The sequence below is a fragment of the Rhinoderma darwinii genome, chromosome 4 (assembly GCF_050947455.1).
Source record: "Rhinoderma darwinii isolate aRhiDar2 chromosome 4, aRhiDar2.hap1, whole genome shotgun sequence".
In the NCBI taxonomy this organism is placed as follows: Eukaryota; Metazoa; Chordata; class Amphibia; order Anura; family Rhinodermatidae; genus Rhinoderma; species Rhinoderma darwinii.
The window spans coordinates 312,281,433-312,304,639 of NC_134690.1; the positions used below are offsets into that span (position 1 = coordinate 312,281,433).

At 41.2% G+C, this 23,207-nt stretch overlaps 1 protein-coding gene across 1 annotated transcript in view; it reads left to right on the forward strand.

The window, feature by feature from the left end:
• The window catches only part of WDR27 (WD repeat domain 27), a 755,361-nt gene that overhangs the window by 103,197 nt on the left and 628,957 nt on the right, over window positions 1–23,207 (forward strand). Inside the window, exons 8-10 of the mRNA XM_075862730.1 lie at window positions 7,701–7,821; window positions 9,088–9,193; window positions 21,256–21,359. Coding sequence (XP_075718845.1) covers window positions 7,701–7,821; window positions 9,088–9,193; window positions 21,256–21,359 — 331 coding nt within the window. The remainder of the gene's footprint in view (window positions 1–7,700; window positions 7,822–9,087; window positions 9,194–21,255; window positions 21,360–23,207) is intronic.

The following is a 23,207-nucleotide window of genomic DNA, read 5'->3' on the forward strand; positions in this document are numbered from 1 at the left end:
CTAACTTTGTTAGGTAGTAAGTGGGTTTCATGTATACATAGTTTATTGGGGTTTGTACTTTAGGATTTGAGCAAACAATATAGCTAGTTTCTGTGGATTGCCCATTCCACTTACGTTTCACGACAACAGTTATAGACGATATTGCATGTGATTCAAGTATATTAAGAACCGAAGTTCCCACTTCCCAAGGAAAATGCCTATATCCATATTTAATACCCATATCAAAGATCTTACTGATTGTAAAAGCATACATCTGCTCCTGTAGTCTTGCATATTTACACCTATACGAGGCAGTTTCCAAAAACCGTAAAGAATAACAAACATAAACACAATTAACTTGTCCGACAATGCATGGTGTAGTTTAGAACATTGTCGGTACATGCCTAGAACTGTGGCACTTAAGAAATTACCAGGAATGCCTCATGCCATATAATGACGTGTTTTCGTTCCATGAATCAGACATTTATTAATATATATTATCAGTTGTACGCCCCAGGAGGACCACGAGGCGAGGGGTGCATGAGGGAGATTAGTATCTTCACATAACCACAGTAAAAAAAGGTATCGACAAACAATACAGAGCACATGGCAATATTGGACGACCAGCGGCCCTATTGTACTTGCCCCTTGTTCAGGTCCTTTCCAACCCAGGACAGTCCTATCCAGGGATACAGTCCACACTCATCAGTATCCCATAACGGACCAAGTGAGTCAGTCTGAACCATAAAGACAACAATACATGCTTTCTCCCGAGTAGGATTAATAGCAGCGAGGTAGTCGCCTGCTTCTCACCCACTCATCAGCTTCTTGTGGAGAATTAAAGACGATAGAGCGATCTTCATCCACCACCCGCAGCTGCGCAGGATACGCCATAGTGTTTTGAATGTTCAGTTCTCTCAGTCGTCTTTTAGCGGCCATAAATGTCGCACAGCGTTTTTGTAAATCTGCTGAGAAATCCGGAAATATGGACACTGCAGCTCCATTATATTTAATCTCCGGTAGTCTTCAAGCCAGACGTAATATCATATCTCTGTCATTACAATTAAGCATCCGGGCAAGTAACGGCCTTGGCGGTGCTCCCGGTGGTGTCAGTCTTGCCGGCACTCTGTGTGCTCTTTCCACCGCAAAAGCCTGTGAGAAGGCTGCATCCGGGAGCAAGTCCCTTATCCATTTCAGGATGAATTCAACTGGATTCTGACCCTCGGCTCTTTCTGATAAGCTTATGATCCTGAGATTATTTCGGCAAAGCCAGTTCTCAAGATCGTCTGTCTTCTGTTTCCACAGTTCACTGGCTGATTCTAGGTCTGCGATGGCGTCTGGTATGTTAGCCGTTCTGTCTCCCACTCTGTAGACTCTGTTTTCCACGTGGTTGAGGCGATCCCGCAAGTTTGGCATATCTTGCCTGATAAGGCCTATATCGAACTTGACCTCCTCCATCTTTCCAGTCAATGAGGTCTTACATGCTGCGATAGCTGCCAGCAATTTATTAGTCACCTCCATCAACGTGAGATCCAGATCTGCCTCGGCATTTGTGGCTGTGCCTTCTGAGGATTCAGTGCTTTTAGTACACTGTCAAAGGAGTGCGTCCGCCATCTTGTACCTCACTCCTAGCGTACTCTTGCAAGTTTTCAGCCACCGATTGTCCTCTTGTGGGGCTCATGTCTTTACTCCTGTCTGCCCTCAGCCTTCAGGATCTCCAGGACGGAATTTTGGAAGGTTAGGATAACTTCAGGATAGCTATGGTACGAGATCACTGCGGAGCTACAGACTCATGCGACGGTTCCCGCTGCGCGCCAAGCCACTCCCCGATAAATTCAATATTTATGTGTGAAAAACACATTTTTCTAAATTTAAATGTATCTGCTTGTAAGACAAATAGTAATACCACACAAAATAGTAACTAATTCATATATCCCATATGTCTACTTTATGTTTGCATCGTCTTTTGAACATTCTTTTAGGACATACAAAGGCTTAGAACTTTAGCAGCAATTTCTCATATTTTCAAGAAAATTTCAAAAGGCTATTTTTTCAGGGACCAGTTCAGTTCTGAAGTGGCTTTGAGGGCCTTATATATTAGAAACCCCCAAAAAGTCACCCCATTTTGAAAACTACCCCCCTCAAAGTATCCAAAACAGCATTCAGAAAGTGTTTTAACCCTTTAGGCTTTCCTCAGGAATTAAAGCAAAGTAGAGGTGACATTTACTAATTTCTTTTTTTTTTACAAAATTAATTTGTAATACATTTTTTTCTGTACCACAGAAGGTTTTACCCAAGAAATGCAACTGAATATTTATTGCCCAGAGTCTGCAGTTTTTAGAAATATCCAAAATGTGGCCCTAGTGTGCTACTGGACTGAAACACAGGCATCAGAAGCAAAGAAGCACATAGTGGATCTTTGGGGCCTCCTTTTTTTTAGAATATATTTTAGGCACCATGTCAGGTTTGAGAAGGTCTTATGGTGCCAAAACAGTTAAAACCCCCTTCAAGGAATTTATCTAGGGGTATAGTTGGCATTGTGACCCCACAGTTTTTTTGCTAAATTTATTTGAATTAGTCTGTGAAAATGAAAATCTACTTTTTTACGAAAATCTTAGAAATTTTTAATTTTTACAAAGAATAAAGGAGAAAAAACACCCCAACATTTGTAAATCAATTTCTCCCGATTACGGTAATATGCCATATGTGGTAATAAACTGTGGTTTGGACCCACAAAAGGGCGCTATTTGGCTTTTGCTGCTCAAATTTAGCTGAAATGGTTTTTGGGTGTCATGTCGCATTTGCAAAGTCCCTGAGGGACGAAAACAGTGGAAACCCAATCAAAAGTGACACCATTTGTGAAACTACACCACTTAAGGAATCTATCTAGGGCTATAGTGAGCATTTAGACACCACAGGTCTTTTTCAGAATTTATTAGAATTAGGCCATGAAAATTAATATCAACATTAAATCCAAAATGAAAATGTTGAATTTTTCCATTTTCACAAAGAATAAAGGAGGAAAAAGCACCTAAACATTTGTAAAGCAATTTCTCCCGAGTATGGCAATACCCCATATGTGTTCATAAATGGTTTTTTTTATTAGAAATTAATTAAACCTTTCCGGACTGATCCATTTTTTTCTTTTTCGTTTTTCCCTCCCTGCTTTCCAAGAGCCGTAACTTTTTTAATTTTTCTGTCAATAGAGTGGTGTTGGGGCTTATTTCTTGCGGGAGGAGTTGTAGTTTCTATTGACACCATTTAAAGTACCATTTAATCTACTGGGAAACTGAAAATAAAATCCTTTGCAGGCAGAAATTGGAAAAAAACTGCGATTCCTCCATTGTTTTTTGGGTTTTGCTTTTAATGCTTTCACCGTGCAGTAAAAACGACAACTCAAATTTTTTACTGTGACTCAATACAATTACAGTGATACCAAATTTATATAGTTTTATTTTATATTTTACTACTTTTAGGTTATGTGCACACACACTAATTACGTCCGTAATATACGGACGTATTTCGGCCGCAAGTTCCGGACCGAACTCAGTGCAGGGAGCCGGGCTCCTAGCATCATAGTTATGTACGACGCTAGGAGTCCCTGCCTCGCTGCTGGACAACTGTCCCGTACTGTAATCATGTTTTCAGTACGTGACAGTTGTCCTGCAGCGAGGCAGGGACTCCTAGCATCGTACATAAGTATGATGCTTGGAGCCCGGCTCCCTGCACTGTGTTCGGTCCGGTACTTGCGGCCGAAATACGTCCGTATATTACGGACGTAATTAGTGTGTGTGCACATACCCTTACAAAGTAAAAACTATTTGTTAAAAAAAAATATTTTTGTTTCACCACATTCAGAGAGGGATAACATTTTTTATTTTATGGTCGATTGAAAGGTGTGAGGGTTTATTTTTTGCGGGACAAGCTGTAGTTTTTATTGGTACCATTTTTTTGGTGCATACAAATTTTTGATCACTTTTTCTAAAAAAATTTTTTAGAGCTAAGGTTACCAAAAAACTGCGATTTTTACGTTTTCAATTCTTTATATTTTACGGCATTCATCTTGTGAGTTAAATAATGGTATATTCTAATAGTTCGGACTTTTACAGATGCGGCGATAACAATTTTGTGTATTTTTTTTATTTTTACATTACTTTAGAGAATAAATGGGAAAAGGGTTGTTTTATGAACTTTAAATATTTATAAAAATGTCACTAATAATAACTTTATAAACTTTTTTTTTTTTACACATTTCATTAGCTGACACCCACAGCGTATTGTACGGACTCAGCGTGTGAGCCCGCTCCATACATCATCCCCCGCACCACAACATGATAAGTCGTTAATGCGCAGCGGATGGTTCGAAGTGAAAATTAAAATTATCCACTGATATGCCATTTTAGTGCACAATATGTTGTGCCCAGTTTGTCTCACTGAAGACACACACCTCATAAAATATTAAGCGGGATCTCCCGGGTATGGCGATGCCATATCTGTGGACGTAAACTGCTCTTTAGGCACGCTGCAGTGCTGAGAAGGGAGGAACGCTATTTGGCTTTTGGAGCACAGATTTTGCTTAGTGGTTCTGTTTGGGGTATTGCTGGTATTTCAGTTTATAATGGGGCATAGGTAATCTGTGCGGAGTACATCAGGGTATAATAAGAGGGTATAATAATGCATTAAGTAAATAATATTTCACAGATGTGTGGCCAGTGTCACACTGGATAAATGGTGCCCAATCTTATCCGCTTTTGGAACGCTCTGCACATTTGGCTTCGCCATATTCTGAGAGCCAGAACTTTCTTATTTTTTCTTCACCGGAGCTGTGTGAGGGCTTATTTGTTGCTGGACAATCTGTAGTTTTCATTGGTACCTTTTTGGGGTACATTCGATTTTTTTGATCACTTTTTATTCCATTTTTTTGTCAAGCATTTTATTTATTTTTTTACGCCGTTCACCGTGGGTTATAAATGATAATTTAACTTTATTCTTTGGGTTGATATGATTATGGCGATACCATATGTATATATTTGTTTTATGTTTTGCAGCATTTGCACCATAAAATCTCTTTCTTTTATAAAATTATTTATTTTTTGTTTCACCATATTTTGAGAGCCATAACTTTTTTATTTTTCAGTCAAAAAAGCTGTGTAAGGGCTTGTTTTTTGCGGGACTGGTTGTAGTTTTTATTCATACTATTTTGGGGTACATGTGACTTTTTGATCACTTTTTGTTCTATATTGTGGGAGGAATGGTGACCAAATAATAGTGATTCTGGCATTGTTTTTTAGTTTCTTTTTTGAGGCTTTCACAGTGTGGGAAAAATAATATTATAGTTTTATAGGTTGGGTCGTTACGAACGCGACGATACCAAATATGTGTACTTTTTTTAACGTGTTAATTTTTTTCCTATAAATAACTTCTAACTTTTATTTTTACACTTTTATAAAATATTTTTATTACCTTTTTTTGCCTTTTTTTTTATCCCACTAGGGAATGTAATGTATTCTAACATGCAAGCGGATTTAAACAAACTAAGTGTTTGGGCGTCCACTTGGCAAATGAGGTTTAATGTAGATAAATGTAAATTTATGCACCTGGGTACCAACAACCTGCATGCATCATACGTCCTAGGGGGAGCTACACTGGGGGAGTCACTTGTTGAGAAGGATCTGGGTGTACTTGTAAATCATAAACTAAATAACAGCATGCAATGTCAATCAGCTGCTTTAAGGGCCAGCAAGATATTGTCGTGTATTAAAAGAGGCATGGACTTGCAGGACAGGGATGTAATATTACCACTTTACAAAGCATTAGTGAGGCCTCATCTAGAATATGCAGAAGAAAGGATGAAAGGATGCCCTGGAGTTAAAAAAAAATACAAAGAAGAGCAACGAAGCTAATAAGGGGCATGGAGAATCTAAGGTATGAGGAAAGATTAAAAGAACTAAACCTATTTAGCCTTGAAAAAAGACGACTAAGGGGGACCTGATTAACTTATATAAATATATTAATGGCACATACAAAAAAATATGGTGAAATCCTGTTCCATGTAAAACCCCTCAAAAATCAAGGGGGCACTCCGTCTGGAAAAAAAAAGGTTCAACCTGCAGAGGCGACAAGCCTTCTTTACTGTGAGAACTGTGAATCTATGGAATAGAAGCTGGTCACAGCAGGGACAGTAGATGGCTTAAGAAAAAGGCTTAGATAATTTCCTAGAACAAAAAAATATAAGCTCTTATGTGTAGAAATTTTTTACTTCCCTTTTCCCATCCCTTGGTTGAACTTGATGGACATGTGTCTTTTTTCAACCGTACGAACTATGTAACTATGTAACTGTCATTGTGATGTGACAGTCACTCTGACAGGAAGCCTTATAGGTTTCCGTACATGGCTACCCAGAGGCCATTGTCTGGCTGCCAGTTGCCATGGCTCACATCGGCAGCCTTCGCAATTTCATGTGGGGGATGCCGATCTGCTCTAAACTCCTTAAATGCGGCGATCGCAATCGACCGCCACATCTAAGTGGTTAATGGGCTGCTGATCGGCAACAAGGAATGCAGGGCAGACACCCTGCACAGTTACCCGCTGCTGCGGTGAAGCACTGCGCGGTGGTTAACTGTCAAAGTCCAGCTGTAACTGCACGTGCACAAAGTTACTGTTCACCTTGACCTGAAGTTACATCAAGGTGCGAGTAGCGGTTAATATGCAATTTCTAACAATAATATATTATTTATAAAAAATATCTACATACAAATTTAAAATGTGTAAACCAGATTTTCCTCCCTCCCGCCAAACCCCCATTCGCTACCACAGTTTAGGAAATTAAGAACAAAAAAAAAATAAAATAATAAAGTTTATCATGTTAGAATTGTTTTTTTCTTGTTAATATGCAGAAAGTCGCTCTATGATTTCCAATTTTCTAAGAACATTTTTAATTTGCCCCTCTTGACAGCATATAGATAATACATAGTTATTCCGTAATGATATTGTGGGTACCTCCACAGATAGCCAATACTTAGCAATACGTTTTCTAGCTGCATGAAACAAAGAATAAAGTTAACATGTTATTTATAATGCGCAGTAAATATCTTTAAAAAAAAAATAAATATATATATATATATATATATATATATATATATATATTGATGGAATTGCTGTTTTTTTTTTTTCAATTTTGTATTAAAAAAAAAATGAATAAAAGTTAATTAATACATTATATGTGCTATGATGGCAATAAAAAACGAAAACCCGTCCCGCAAAAAACAAGCCATCATATGGCTACGTCGACAGAAATATAAAAAAAGTTATGGTTCTTGGAATGCAATGATGAAAAAATTTAAAACATAGCTCAGAGCTGAAAGGCCAAATTAGGACTGTGGTTAAATGGGTTTTCCGAGTTATTGGCTGCAGCGATCATCTGGTTATACAAGCACATCATCGCTGCAGCCATGACAATACACAACGACGGGGATCTGTGAGGTGAGCAAAGGCTTTTTTTTTTAATTATTTTTTGCATCTCCTACCATGGACAATTTTTAAAATAACTCGGAAAACCCTTTTAAGGGGTTAAACAAGCACATTTTAATGTATACTAAAAGGCTTTTTTTTATTTTTTTTATAATTTATGATATAATGGATTATTTTCAAAAACAAAAAACGAAAACAATTGCATTACTATGCCCTTATTAAATACAAAAATCATTTATTTACTTTTCTAGTTGAGAGTTTTTAGTTTGGCAAAGGAACATAATTTTCGGAGTGTTTGCCTCATAAACCTTCAAAATGAAAAACACAAATTCTGCAAGATAATCGAAAAGTCTGAACAGAATGGAAAACCAGGTAAAATTCTTTTTTTTTTCTTTTAATGAATGGAAACCATTCCCCCCCCAGTTTCTGATGTAGTTTGCAGAACTAGTCTGTTCAAAAGTCACATTATACAGTAAATTAGACTTAAGGTGCTTTCTCAATGGGTAACTGGCTAAAGCATTTGCAATTAGGAATGGTATACATTTTAAATCATCACATCGATCAGATGCGAATTATTTTCTAATATACACATTGTTAAAGGGAAAATCAAGTCAAAATGATCTAATATACTGTATTTTGCATATATGACATAACAGAGCAGATTTGTTGAAGTCTGTGATCTTGGACCACCACTTATTTTCAGAATTTAGGGTAACTAAACGTTCAACAAACTTCTGACATGTCATAGTAACATGCCAGAAGTTTTGATCGCTGGGGGTCTGAGCACTGAGACCCCCACCGATCTCTAAAACAAAGCCGCAAAAGCACTCGTGTGAGCGCAGAGCCAATTGCTTTCTGTTGGGCTTTTCTCAGAAAGCCGAGCAGTTGGTGTACGAACTCCATAGAAAGTCTATGAGCCCGTACGCCACTACATTGGCTTTACGAGAAAAGCCAAACAGAAACTAAGCAGCTCAGCGCTCACACAAGCGCTTTTGCCGCTTAGTTTTAGCGATCGGTGGGGGTCTGAGTGCTCGGACCCCCAGCGATCAAAACTTCTGACATGTCATGTCAGAAGTTTGTTGAACGTTTAGTTGCCCTTTAAAGGAAATCGGTCTCAATAGCAGGCCTGTTAAAAAGCATTTATCACCTATCCAGCGGTGGTGCATGTGCACTACCACTCCATCTATATAGACAATGTATTCCAATGGATATTGAATGAAGTAGTAGTGCGCACACGTGACTGCCGTTCCATTTAAACTATGGACCTGGGACCATCGTTCTCATGATATATTACCATATGTCATGGTAAGTGTAATGGTGCCACTAATGATTACACCAGGCATAGCACTGTTAGGCCCCATGTACAGGACTGTGTTTGGTCCGAGATATACGACCCGTATGTCGGCCGCATTTCCCGGACCGAACACAGTTCAGGGAGCTGGAGTTCCCAGCTTCATAGTTATGAATGATGCTAGGAGTCATTGCATATCACGGACCAAACACCGTCGTGTGCATAGGGCCTTACACTTAGTACTAAGTATAATAGGGCAATGTCTGGTGTACTATGTTTTACTACCTTGTTGTGTTAAAATAACATATGTTTAAATGATTTTGTCATTCAAATATTTACCCCCACAGATAAAAAATCTTCTGCAAAGGACAAGAGTTCCAAGTATATAGTGGATACTGGTCTTCCAGTATTACATATACAGAAATGTGCACAGCAAAATCAAGAATATAATATGTAAGTTAACTGAAATTTAAAAAAAAAAAAAGATTTTCTGCATGACATTTAAAATTCTTTCATTTCACTTGAATGGGACCATGGTGCAATACCTTGCACGACTGCTACAAATGTAACGGCACGTGCAAGTATGGACAGAAAGAAGGAACATGTAAACAATAAAGAGGCTGCAGCGCTCGTACAGCTGATTGGGGAGGTAGCGAAAGTCGGACCCCCATGATCTAATATTGATGGCCTATCTTGAGGATAGGCTATCAATTTTAACAACCCGTATAACCCCTTAAAGCAGAGGCGTAGCTAGGTTCTCCAGCAACCGGGGCAAAGATTCAGTTTGGCGCCCCTCTTTCCTGACATTTCCTCCCCCCTCGCCGTGTTTGTTTTCTCTACCAATCAATGACGTGTCATTTCTTTTCCACATTTCTTTTTATGTAACTCGAGCATAAAAACATTTGTACATTTTACAAGCAATATAGTTCTATACACAGCACCAGAACCAAGCTCAGTACGTAAATACAGCCCCAGAACCAAGCTCAATACATATATACAGCATCAGCACAAATACAGCTCAATTTAGTGCAACCCCTGCCGTATAGGTGTGTACGGCGTAAAACTATAGCTCCCAGCTTGACCCGAACAATGGTAAGGATATACTGGGAGATGCTGTTTCACAAAAAATAAATCATATCATAATCACACCACCCATCATCTCACTGCAGATCACACAGTGACTACAGTGCTGATTAGGGGCAGAATAAACATTTACATTAAGTGACTCACCGGTGACGTCTCAGATTTGAGTTATTTTTCTCCATCCGGTCCAGACCTCTATGATGACTTCTCCCGGTCACAGCCCATTTCTGCAGTTTGCCGCTCAGATGTCTTCAGCTTCTCACTTTTCAAACATTTCTACACCTATAAATAAAGATAAAGTTCTCATTATAGCACACACTACGCCCCTAAATATAATAGTGCCATACACTGCACCTCTAATTATAATAGCACCATACACCATGCCCCCTGTAGATAGTGCCCCCATATAGCCCACCCCTGTATATAGTGTCCCACAAATAGCTCCCCCTAGAGTGCGCCACAGATAGCCAACCCCTGTATATAGCCCCCCTGTAGATATAGCCCACCCCTGTAGATATAGCCCACCCCTGTATATAGTGTTCCACATATAGTCCACCCCTGTATGCAGTGCTCCACATATAATCCACCCCTGTATATAGTGCTCCACAGATAGCCCACCCCTGTATATAGCTCCCTGTAGATATAGCCCACCCCTGTATATAGTGCTCCATAGATAGCCCACCCCTGTATATAGCCCCCCTGTAGATATAGCCCACTCCTGTATATAGCTCTCTGTAGATATAGCCCACCCCTGTATATAGTGCTCCATAGATAGCCCACCCCTGTATATAGCCCCCTGTAGATATAGCCCACCCCTGTATATAGTACTCCATAGATAGCCCACCCCTGTATATAGCCCCCCTGTAGATATAGCCCACCCCTGTATATAGTGCTCCATAGATAGCCCACCCCTGTATATAGCCCCCTGTAGATATAGCCCACCCCTGTATATAGTGCTCCATAGATAGCCCACCCCTGTAAATAGCCCCCTGTAGATATAGCCCACCCCTGTATATAGCTCCTCTGTAGATATAGCCCACCCCTGTATATAGTGCTCCATAGATAGCCCACCCCTGTATATAGCCCCCTGTAGATATAGCCCACCCCTGTATATAGTGCTCCATAGATAGCCCACCCCTGTATATAGCCCCCCCTGTAGATATAGCCCACCCCTGTATATAGTGCTCCATAGATAGCCCACCCCTGTATATAGCCCCCCTGTAGATATAGCCCACCCCTGTATATAGTGCTCCATAGATAGCCCACCCCTGTATATAGCCCCCCCTGTAGATATAGCCCACTCCTGTATATAGCTCCTCCTGTAGATATAGCCCACCCCTGTATATAGCCTCTCCTGTAGATATAGCCCACCCCTGTATATAGTGCTCCTTAGATAGCCCACCCCTGTATATAGCCCCCCTGTAGATATAGCCCACCCCTGTATATAGTGCTCCATAGATAGCCCACCCCTGTATATAGCCCCCCTGTAGATATAGCCCCCCCTGTAGATAAAGCCTCCCGTAGATAAAGCCCCCCCTGTAGATAAAGCCTTTCTTGTAGATAAAGCCCCCCGTAGATAAAGCCCCCCGTAGATAAATCCCCCCGTAGATAAAGCCCCCCTTGTAGATAAAGCCCCCCGTAGATAAAGACCCCCGTAGATAAAGCCCCCCGTAGATAAAGCCCCCCGTAGATAAAGCCCCCCGCAGATAAAGCCCCCCCCGTAGATAAAGCACCCATTCCGTAGATAAAGCCCCCCTTGTAGATAATGCCACACACTTTTTATTACAATAAAATAAACATTTTAGGGGGGCGTGGCCGCAAGCGCATGGAGTAGGACGTGTGTTGTTCCAGCTCCCTAGCTCCTAGGCTATAATCGGCTAACATCGGCTCTCACAGGGCTCATCCGTGATTTTAAATAACAGCACCGTTAACCGGACACCGTAAGGATACTTACCTTGTCAAGATGGGAAGGATTCGCAAGAAACCGGCCGCTGCAAAGATGACAGAGTTCTTCCCGGCGGCGAGGTCCCAAAATGGCGCCGGATCGCCGTCTTCAGAGAGGTCAGAGGAGCATGTAGCTGACCGCAGATCTTCTGGGGCTGCTAGAGGCGCAGGCCTCGCAGTCTCCTCACCCTGCTTTCCTCGATCTTCGGACCCTGCATTGCTACATACCGGGCCTCAAGCTGGACTGTTCTCCTCCAGGCCGCCATCTTCCCCAACAGTGAGTACTGATAAATCTCCTTCAGACCATGTGCTAAACATGGCGTCTGAGATGTTACACAGCACAGGGGCTGATAAACCAGTGACTGAATCTGCACTTAAACTCATGCTGCACGATTTTCATGCTTCTATACAGCAGTCCATTCAGCATGCATTCCATGATTTACAAAAAGATTTCATGGCCTTGGGGGATAGAACCTCTCACATTGAAACTAAGTTATCAGAATACTCTGTGGCCCATAATGATTTGGTGGACTCTAATATCTGTTTGGAAGAACAAGTGGAAGCATTGTCGTGTAAAATTGCGGATTTGGAGGACAGATCACGTCGAAATAATGTGCGCTTTAGGGGTATTCCTGAAGATATAACAAATGCTCAACTGATGGAATATCTAATGGATCTATTTGTGGCCCTGTTGCCGGAGACGCCGCAGGGAGATTTGCTGGTGGATAGGGCGCATCGTATCCCTAAACCTAAATCCCTGCCGGCATCGACACCAAGAGATGTGATTGCCCGGATACACTTTTACCATTTCAAAGATAAGCTTCTCCTGGCAGCGAGAAACTCAACCTCCCTACCTGAGAGATTTAAAAATATACAGCTATTTGCTGATCTTTCAGCAGCTACATTACTTCGAAGGAAAGAATTTGGCCCCACAACACGTGTCTTACGGGACTGCCAGATACCCTATAAATGGGGATTTCCTGTTAAATTGGTTATCTCATACAAAGATTCAAGGCATGTTGCGGACACTCCGGCTAAAGCCGCGGCACTCATCACCAAGTGGAATTTAGAATCTGGGGGACTACCAAAAGGGGGATCTTCTCCACGGCTCCGAGCTGTCAACCCAGCTACAAAGTTTCACCGCCTTGAGGAGGAATGGCGCGAAGTGCGCCATCGTCGGTCTTCTTTATCTTAACCTCCAGTGGGGGTTTCCATTTAAATCCTCTGTTATTGCTTACACTGCTGGAATGCATTGTTCATGTATAAGTAGCCTCTGTGGAGGCAGTTATTCTATGCCAGTATTGGATGAGTTTTAAGCTTTGTGCTTTTTGTTTTGAGGGGATGAGCTCGTTGATATGGCCTAGGGTAGGGTCATGTCTGCTAGTGTTGATGCAGATTTCCCTCCCTTCTGGGGTTGTACTATCTGCTTGTCAGATAGGACCTGGATTGCTATGTTTAGTTGTTTGTTTAAGGATCCGCGGGTTGGATCCGGTGGTTCAGTTACTCATACTCACACTCACACTCACAGGTCATAAGATACTAGATCTCATAACTAGTTTGAAATTACAGATGGGGTTGTTACACCGTGTGAAAGGGGCCTTTACGCAAGTACATTTTAACCGTCAATATGGTACTTAAATTTTCCTCCCTGAACACGAAAGGGTTAAATAGCCCTTTCAAACGCTCCATGTTATGGGCTGAAGCTAAGAAATTGCAGGCATCGGTGTTATGTGTACAAGAGACACACTTAAAGAGGCTCTGTCACCAGATTTTGCAACCCCTATCTGCTATTGCAGCAGATCGGCGCTGCAATGTAGATTACAGTAACGTTTTTATTTTAAAAAAACGAGCATTTTTGGCCAAGTTATGACCATTTTTGTAGTTATGCAAATGAGGCTTGCAAAAGTCCAAGTGGGTGTGTTTAAAAGTACAAGTCCAAGTGGGTGTGTATTATGTGCGTACATCGGGGCGTTTTTAATACTTTCACTAGCTGGGCGCTCTGATGAGAAGTAACATCCTCTTCTCTTCAGAACGCCCAGCTTGTGACAGTGCAGACCTGTGACGTCACTCACAGGTCCTGCATCGTGACGGCCACATCGGCACCAGAGGCTACAGCTGATTCTGCAGCAGCATCAGCGTTTGCAGGTAAGTCGATCTTACCTGCAAACGCTGATGCTGCTGCAGAATCAGCTGTAGCCTCTGGTGCCGATGTGGCCGTCACGATGCAGGACCTGTGAGTGACGTCACAGGTCTGCACTGTCACAAGCTGGGCGTTCTGAAGAGAAGAGGATGTTACTTCTCTTCACAGCGCCCAGCTAGTACAAGTATTAAAAACGCCCCGATGTACGCACATAATACACACCCACTTGGACTTGTACTTTTAAACACACCCACTTGGACTTTTGCAAGCCTCATTTGCATAACTACAAAAATGGTCATAACTTGGCCAAAAATGCTCGTTTTTTAAAAATAAAAACGTTACTGTAATCTACATTGCAGCGCCTATCTGCTGCAATAGCAGATAGGGGTTGCAAAATCTGGTGACAGAGCCTCTTTAAATCAGGCAGACACATTTCGTTTAAAACACAAGCATTTTCCCCACATATGTACAGCCCCGGCAGTTGCAAAGAAAAGAGGTGTGGCTATTATAATTAATCACGCAGTTGCATTTGTACAGGATCATATCCATATTGATCCTGGAGGCCGGTATATCATTCTAGTGTGCCATTTGAATAATGTACAGTATACTATTGTCAATGTATATGCGCCAAACACTCATCAGATCCGATTCTTTAATAGACTTTTTAGAAAGATTCATCAGATTCAAAAAGGGCATCTTATAATAGCAGGAGACTACAATAAAGTTATGTGGCCGTCTTTAGACACTACAACACTGGGAGCGGTGCATTCTCCCTCGGAATTATTCAAAACTGTGTCAGAGGAGGGTCTGGTGGATGTTTGGCGCTTGCAACATTTAAATGAGAAGGATTTCACATTCTTTTCACACCCTCATGGCACATATTCGAGAATCGATATGGTATTTGTGGATAGGTATTTGTTTGACAAGGTCTCTTCCTCTCAAATTGGACCCATTACGTGGTCTGATCACGCCCCTATTTCGATTTCAATCTCTGAAAATTTTAATAAACCCCCTTCATTCCCCTGGCGGATTAATCACTTTATCTTAAATTCCCCTAAATACCAAGACGCTCATGTAACTAACCTAGAAGAGTTTTTTCAATTTAATGTATCCCCGGAGGTATCTCCCACAATGGTTTGGTGTGCCCATAAAGCCTATATGAGAGGGCACTTCCTTAGTTTAGCAGCTAGGGACAAAAAGATTAGGGAAGCTAAAAGAATTCAATTATTAGAAGATATTATCCGACTTACGCAGGTAAATAAAGGGACATTTGATACAGGAAGAGCCCGAGAGATTGGACATCTTCATACACAATTGCACCAATTAGACTTATACAAATACGATAAAGCTTTAAGACGGCTGAAAGTCAAGTATTACAGGCACAGTAATAGGGCGGGAACTCTTTTAGCGCAACAACTAAAACGTCAAGACTGTAAATCTAGAATTCCCTTCCTTTACAACCGACAAAACGAGATTTTATTTAATCCACAGGATATTGCGAACTCTATCGCACAATATTACTCCTCTCTCTATAATTTAAAACAGGATCCAGGGGTTCCCCAACCTTCCTCGTTGGGCATTACAGGATTTTTAGACTCTGTAGCGCTACCGTGTGTCACGCCAGACCAGCTGGAAACCTTATCCCAACCTTTCCAACTGACAGAAATTGGAGATGCTATAAGTTCCCTGAAGTCCCAAAAATCTCCAGGGCCTGATGGGCTTACTAATGACTATTTTAAAAAATTCCGAGCTATTCTAGGCCCCCAGCTTTTAGCTTTATTCACGCATATTCACACAACGGGTCAAATGCCTCCAGAAATGCTCCGAGCTACAGTTATAACATTACCTAAACCGGGCAAGACTGCGGACAGGCCGCAGAACTTTCGTCCCATTAGCCTACTTAATACAGATTTAAAGTTGTACTCCAAAATCTTAGCCACGAGATTGGCTTTGATACTTCCTCAATTGATACATCAAGATCAGGTCGGATTTATTAGGCAGAGATCTTCGGTAGATGGGACGAGAAGGTTTGTAGACCTCATCGACTGGGTGGGGAGAAGTCGGACGCCTTCTCTGCTTTTATCTTTGGATGCGGAGAAGGCGTTTGATCGGGTGCATTGGGGTTACCTGGAGGCTGTTCTTACCAAATTTGGCATAGTGGGGAAAGCTCGAGACATCATTATGGCTCTATACACTCATACTTCCGCTACGGTGTTGACCTCGGGGTATCAATCTTCCCCATTTCTTATCACTAATGGCACGCGTCAGGGGTGTCCGCTTTCCCCGCTGATTTTTACTCTGGTGATGGAGCCTTTGGCGGAGGTCATAAGATCAAACACAGAAATCAGAGGGGTAAAAGCAGGGCGAACAGAACACAAAATAGGTCTATTCGCTGATGATGTTCTTATGATTCTGACAGACCCCTGCACCTCCCTTCCACACATTATGAATAGTTTGAGCATGTTCAGTGCTGTCTCTTATTACAAACTAAATGAAAATAAGTCACAAATTATGAACATGGGCTTATCAGATTCGGTGGTTCAGAACTTGCAATCTTTGTACTCCTTTCAATGGTCGACTCGAGGGCTGAATTATTTAGGGATTAAATTATCTTTCCCAGCCTCTCAGATGTATGCTCTTAACTACCCCCCGCTACTGAGCCAGTTATCCAGCGAGCTAGAGGAATTCCTTAAATTTGAGGTTCCGTGGGTAGGGCGTATTGCAGCACTGAAAATGATGATTTTACCTAAAATTCTCTACCTGTTTAGGAATTTGCCCATCTGGATCCCTACCTCATATTTACATAAATTACAAAATTTACTGGTGAAATATGTATGGAAAAAACAAAGGGCCAGAGTCGCGGCTCAGGTTCTTTACCTACCAATCGCTCAAGGCGGTTTAGGCTTCCCTCATATTACAGCGTACTATCACGCCTGCATTTTAGATCAGGTTAGACAATGGATGCACCCTACACAGTCCTTGCATTGGGTTCTCATAGAAAAAGAACGGGAAAATGTTAGCTCCTTAGATTCATACCTATGGGCTATGGCACTTAAACAGTCCACTCCCACCCCAACTATGTTAACTACCAAGGCTGCTTTTGCTTCATGGAAAATGATGGTAGTAAAAAGAGGCCTAGTTCCACTAAGGGTAGCAGAGTTATCCATTAAGAATCTCTCATACTTGTTACCTGATATGAACCTGTCAATGTGGGAGTTGGAGGGCATTGAGAGGGTGGGAGACGTGTGGAGTAAAGGTCTTCTTCTTACCTTTGCGGAGCTATCTACTAAGTACCATTTGCCAATTACAGAATTTTACAAATACGTTAGAGTTCGTCACTTTTTGTTGGGAATGAGTGATACTCCTTCTCCCCTTAAAACACCTTACGAAATATACTTTCACCAGCCGGATAGAAGAGCAAAAGGGGTGTCCAAAGCCTATCAGGCCATTTTGGAAGTGTTGAACAAATCTAACCTTCTATTCGTTGACAAATGGGAAACGGATCTTGCATTGCCCACGGGTAGTGTAGACTGGGAAGCTACTTTCTCCCTGGCCTCTCAACTATCCAACTCCACTCACCATTTAGAAGCCTCTAGGAAGGTATTATACAGGTGGTATTTGACACCTCACCGCCTATCTCTCATTTACCCCAACTCCTCTAATATGTGCTGGAGGTGTTGTAAGGAAATTGGTACTCTTAAGCATATTTTTTGGTTTTGTTCAGCTCTTAGGACGTTTTGGAAGAAAATAGATAAACTATTAACCAATGTCCTACATTTTCCGCTAGAATGTACTCCGGAGTTGGCATTACTTAATGTGGGATTAGGCGACTTTCATACACATGATAAGACCGTAATCTTTCATGTGTTGTGCTCAGCAAGAATATTAATTGCTAGGTATTGGAAGAAGACCTCCACTCCTACGATGAGGGAGGTGATTCAATGTGTCAATTTAAATTGTATTATGGAACGTTCGATTTATCAGCAAAGAACCCTAGAGACCCAGTGTCTTCAGTGGGATAAATGGACTGATTCTCGTTACTTTGTTGATGCTCTTCACACATAAAACATTTCTCCTTACAAATGTATGATCCTGTGAGTAAGGTTTAGTGTTATTTTTTGGTTCTGTTTTTAGTTAATTCTGTTTAGTTTGACCTAGATGGTTTCTGTTTTCTTTTTTTTTTTTTTTCTTTCTTTTTAATTTATCTATTATTTTATTTAGTATCAAAATCCGAGTAAAACAAATATATTACTAAAGGAGTACATATGTTCTTAGTCCTTTATATATCATTGACTGTTCATGTTACAACTTTATATGGGCCTAAGATGTATATTTAAGTATGCTTTGAACATCCTTGACTTTTATAAGTATGATCTTCATATATGACTGTCAGCGGGGGATGTCCCGATATACTCTGGTAAAGTGGAATGTATGTACATCAGATGTTTTCTTATTTTCTCAATAAAAAACTTTTGTTTCAAAAAAAAATAAACATTTTAAACTCACCTTAATCCCGCTCCCACGCCGTCCGGCAGCCATGGAGACCTGCTCTCTTCTGAGCAGGTCTCCTGGGGGTTGAACGAAGCGTCTATGAAAGGCGCTGATTGGCTGGGCAGGATGACTTTCCCTTTCACTCAGCGCCTTTCATCGACGGAAGCGCAATAGCGCTTCTCTGGTACAAAAGAGCTGAATATCCGGGAACGGAACGTACCCGGCTATTCATTGCTTCTAATTGTACCTGTGTCCTATAGACACAGGAATATATATGAAAAAAGTATCCACAGGGATGCTCTTGTGTTGTTACATCAGGTGTGCACCACCAAAATATAGTCTATGTATGGGGGGAAATGGATGAAGATGGGGAATAGCGATGTAACAAAAAAAACAAAAACAAAAACTTTTAAAAGTATTAAAAAAGATGCTTCTTCATCCTTAATATGATGTTAAAATATAGCACTTATTCAGTGTGTAAGTTGTTAGCTCAGCTGTGCTCAGTATATTATACCAGCGGGAAACAGGGTGAACGGTCCTCTGCAACACCCTATATTGTTAAATAAACCCCACCTGGTTGGTTTTATTTTATTTTATTTGAAAACCACCAAATGGGATTGAGGGATAAAGACCAACTTTATTTTGAATTCTACACATTATTAGTATTATACTGTAGTTGTGAACAAGGCAGTATATATGATTGGCTCAAATATGAGTGAACCAAGGTGTAAACCACACTTGTATCACCTACTGTGTGAATTGTCAGTTATTTACTGTAAGGAGTAGTAGCAACATGTGAAGCTCTCTCCCTGTGCTCTTAGATTAACCAGCGTACTGCAGAGCTTACTGGTTAGCTGTGTGACAGCTGATTGTGCAGTCTTCAGCTAAAAGCAGACAGGTGTCTCACTGCCTGCTTTATTACACTGAGGCTTTATTCAGATGAACGGGAAAAACGTCCGTGCAACGCGCGTGATTTTCACGCGCGTTGCACGGACCTATATTAGTCTATGGGGCCGTGCGGACATGAGTCCGCTGAAATAAAGTCACGACATGTCCGTTCTTTCGGTGTTTTTCGCGCATCACGCACCCATTGAAGTCAATGGGTGCGTGAAAACCACGCATGCCGCACGGAAGCACTTCCGTGCGAACTGCGTGATTCGCGCAAAACCTGTCAAAAGGATGAATGAAAACAGAAAAGCACCACGTGCTTTTCTGTTTACAAACATCCAAACGGAGTGTCTTTGAGATGAGCGAACCCGAACAACCGAACCGAACTTCACCGGGTTCGGCCGAACTCGTTTTGACCGAACCCGGCAAAAAAATTTCCGGTACGCGACGTCAGGAGATAGTCACTGTCCAGGGTGCTGAAAGAGTTAAACTGTTTCAGCACCCTGGACAGTGACTTCCGATCCCAATATACATGAACGTGTAAAAACAAAAGAAGTTCTGACTTACCGATAACTCCCGGCTTCTTCCTCCAGTCTGATCTCCCGGGATGACAATTCAGTCCAAGTGACAATCCCAGCCAATCACAGGCCAAGCACAGGCTGCAGCGGTCACATGGACTGCCGTGTCATCCAGGGAGGTGGGGCCAGATGTCAAGAGAGGCGCGTCACCAAGGACGCGTCACCAAGGCAATGGCCGGGAGGGAAGTTCTCGGTAAGTACGAACGTCTTTTTTTTTTTTTAACAGGTTGCTCGATATTGTGATCGGAATTCACTGTCGAGGGTGCTGAAAGAGTCACTGCCGATCAGTTAACTCTTTCAGCACCCTGGACAGTGACTGACGTAGACTAGCCTCATCTCTATGATGGCGGCTGTGCGAAAATCACGCAGCCGCGCATCATACACTGATGCCACACGGAGCTGTCAAGTGGTTTTTGCGCACGCAAAACGCCGCGTTTTTGCGTCTGCAAAAACGCCACGTTCATGTGAATCCAGCCTGAGCTGTATGACCAGTAAGCTCTGCAACACGCTGGTTAATCTAAGAGCACAGGGAGAGAGCTTCACATGTTGCTACTACTCCCTACAGTAAATAACTGACAATTCACACAGTAGGTGATACAAGTGTGGTTTACACCTTGGTTCACTCATATTTGAGCCAATCATATATACTGCCTTGTTCACAACTACAGTATAATACTAATAATGTGTAGAATTCAAAATAAAGTTGGTCTTTATCCCTCAATCCCATTTGGTGGTTTTCAAATAAAATAGAATAAAACCAACCATGTGGGTTTTATTTAACAATATAGGGTGTTGCAGAGGACCGTTCACCCTGTTTCCCGCTGGTATAATATACTGAGCACAGCTGAGCTAACAACTTACACACTGAATAAGTGCTATATTTTAACATCATATTAAGGATGCAGGAGCATATTTTTTAATACTAATAAAAGTTTTTGTTTGTGTTTTTTTCGTTTTTGTTACATCGCTATTCCCCGTCTTCATCCCTTTCCCCCCATACTTAGACTATAGACACAGGTACAATTATAGTGCAGGAGGAGGTGGCGCTGGCGCCCCCTCTAAGTTGCGCCCGGGGAACATGCCCCACCTGCCCCCCTAGCTACGCCCCTGCTTTAAGTACTGTGGACGTAGGCCTAGTGGCTTCATGGCTTTAACAACATTTTTTATTTACTTTAGATTGTTCCGACATAATTTGTGTCAGAATCTGCCAGTCGGCTGTCCATTTGTCAGTCTGACATACAGTACAGAATTGACTGATTACTATTAATGTCTGTCAGGATTATATGTGCTGATCGTTAATCTTAGTTATTTGAAGTGTTTACGTTACTTTCATACATTTTGCATAAATGTATTCATTATTATATATATTTTTTTAATTATTATTATTTTAGACCACTCTATGGAAATTCCGTATGTTTTTGGGTGGGAAGTTCCACTGATTTGCTTTTAGTTAATTTAGCAAACTCTGAAGTTGAAGCAGTTTTACATTTTAAAGGTAAGACTTGGTAATTAATAATGTTTACATAAAGTATTCACAGAAGAAAAAGAGTTCTCATCTTATTTTAAATGGACTAATGCTATTCCTTATGCACTCAAAAGACAACTAATGTTCTGTGCACATCACATTTTCGCCCTACAATAAAGGCTATGTATACCTTTGAAAGACGTTTTTTTTTTCTTTAATAAAAAGGTCATATAGTGACATTGGTGCAACTTTATAAATAGTTTTTATTACAAATTATTTTTAAATTTTGAGATACAGCTGCTCTGTATTCTCTATACAGAGCAGCTGTATCTTTCGCTATGACCTGAATCCATCAGTCCTGCGTACCTGATGGGTTTCTTTGTGTGTCTCTGACAGGGTCCAACTGTAATCTATCACATCTAAGTTATGAACGAAGATGTGATAGATCAAAGGTGGATCCTGTGTATCTCTGACACGCAGGACCCGCTGACACTGAACCCATTAGGTCCGCGGGACTGATGGATTCACGTCATAGCGAAAGATACAGCTGCTCTGTATAGAGAATACAGAGCAGCTGTATCTCAAAAACAAAAAATTGTTTTTAATAAAAACTATTTATAAATTTGCACCAATCACACTATATGACCTTTTTATTTAAAAAAAATAAAATGAATTACATTCAAAGGTTTACATAGCCTTTAAGCGTGTACATCTGGAAAAGTCCTGACGTACACTAAACCTGTCCGTAGGGCTCCATTATTTCGACAGAGGCCAAAAGAGTGTCGTTTTGATCTCGTTGGTTTACCTTTATTTAAAATGAAAAAAGTAGACTATGCTGTTCCATCCCGAGGGATCGTGCAAAATCTTCATACCGCGCAGTATATGGTTTTTTCTAACATGGGAGCCTATGGGTGAGATATGCCAATGCATGTCATACGTCATAGGTATATGTTTAAAGAGGACCTGTCACTAGGTCATATAAGTTGAACTGGATAACTGACCTGAATAGCGATGTCTTCCTTATTCCAGTTCTGTTTTTTTTTCTCTTGACACCAGAGAAATGGCCCACTGTTGTGTTGGCTCCCTATATGCTCATTTGCTGTGGTTGGGCAACGGCATGGAGCTAGCTTCTTTGTCTCTGATGCTGACCAATCAGCGTAATCCAGCTTGAGGGTAGTTCACGTCCTATTGGCTAAATACAGCAGATTAGCATAGAGGGAGCAAACACAACAGTGGGCCATATTTCTGCAACAGAGTGGGTCTAGGAAAAAAACAAACAGCGCTGTAAGCAAGGTGACAGCACTATTGAGGTCTGATATCCAGTTCAACCTAAATGACCTAGTGACAATTCCTCTTTAACATATACGTCCTTGGCTTTTCAAAAGCCTTTCATGACGTATATGTTAAACTGATTCCATTATATTCTATGGGCGACGTATGCAAAAAAAGCAAAAACTAATGGTGCTATCCATCGCCAATAGACTACAAGTATGGGTTTTACTGAGTCATGCTTCTCAATTCTACCTTGGTAACTACAAATTGTCACTGTCTTACATTTATTAATAATGGCGTATTTTGCACCAATGACATTTGAAAGGGTAATTTCCATGAACTGCGCTGAATTTATTAAATGGTGCACACCTCCTTATGAGGTTTCCTGAATGACAAATACATTGCCACACTTGTCCGCAGGTTGTGTGTGGTATGGCAGCTCGCTAGCAACAGCAGTTAAACATTTTGCAATGCAAATCCAGGATCCTGGTCACCATACGGCATATCTTGAGCAGAAAACTGATTACATCATTGATACCATAGAAACGGATAAGCTCCGCTTTTATAAATACCTTAATAAAATTACCTCTCCTAAATTGAAATGTA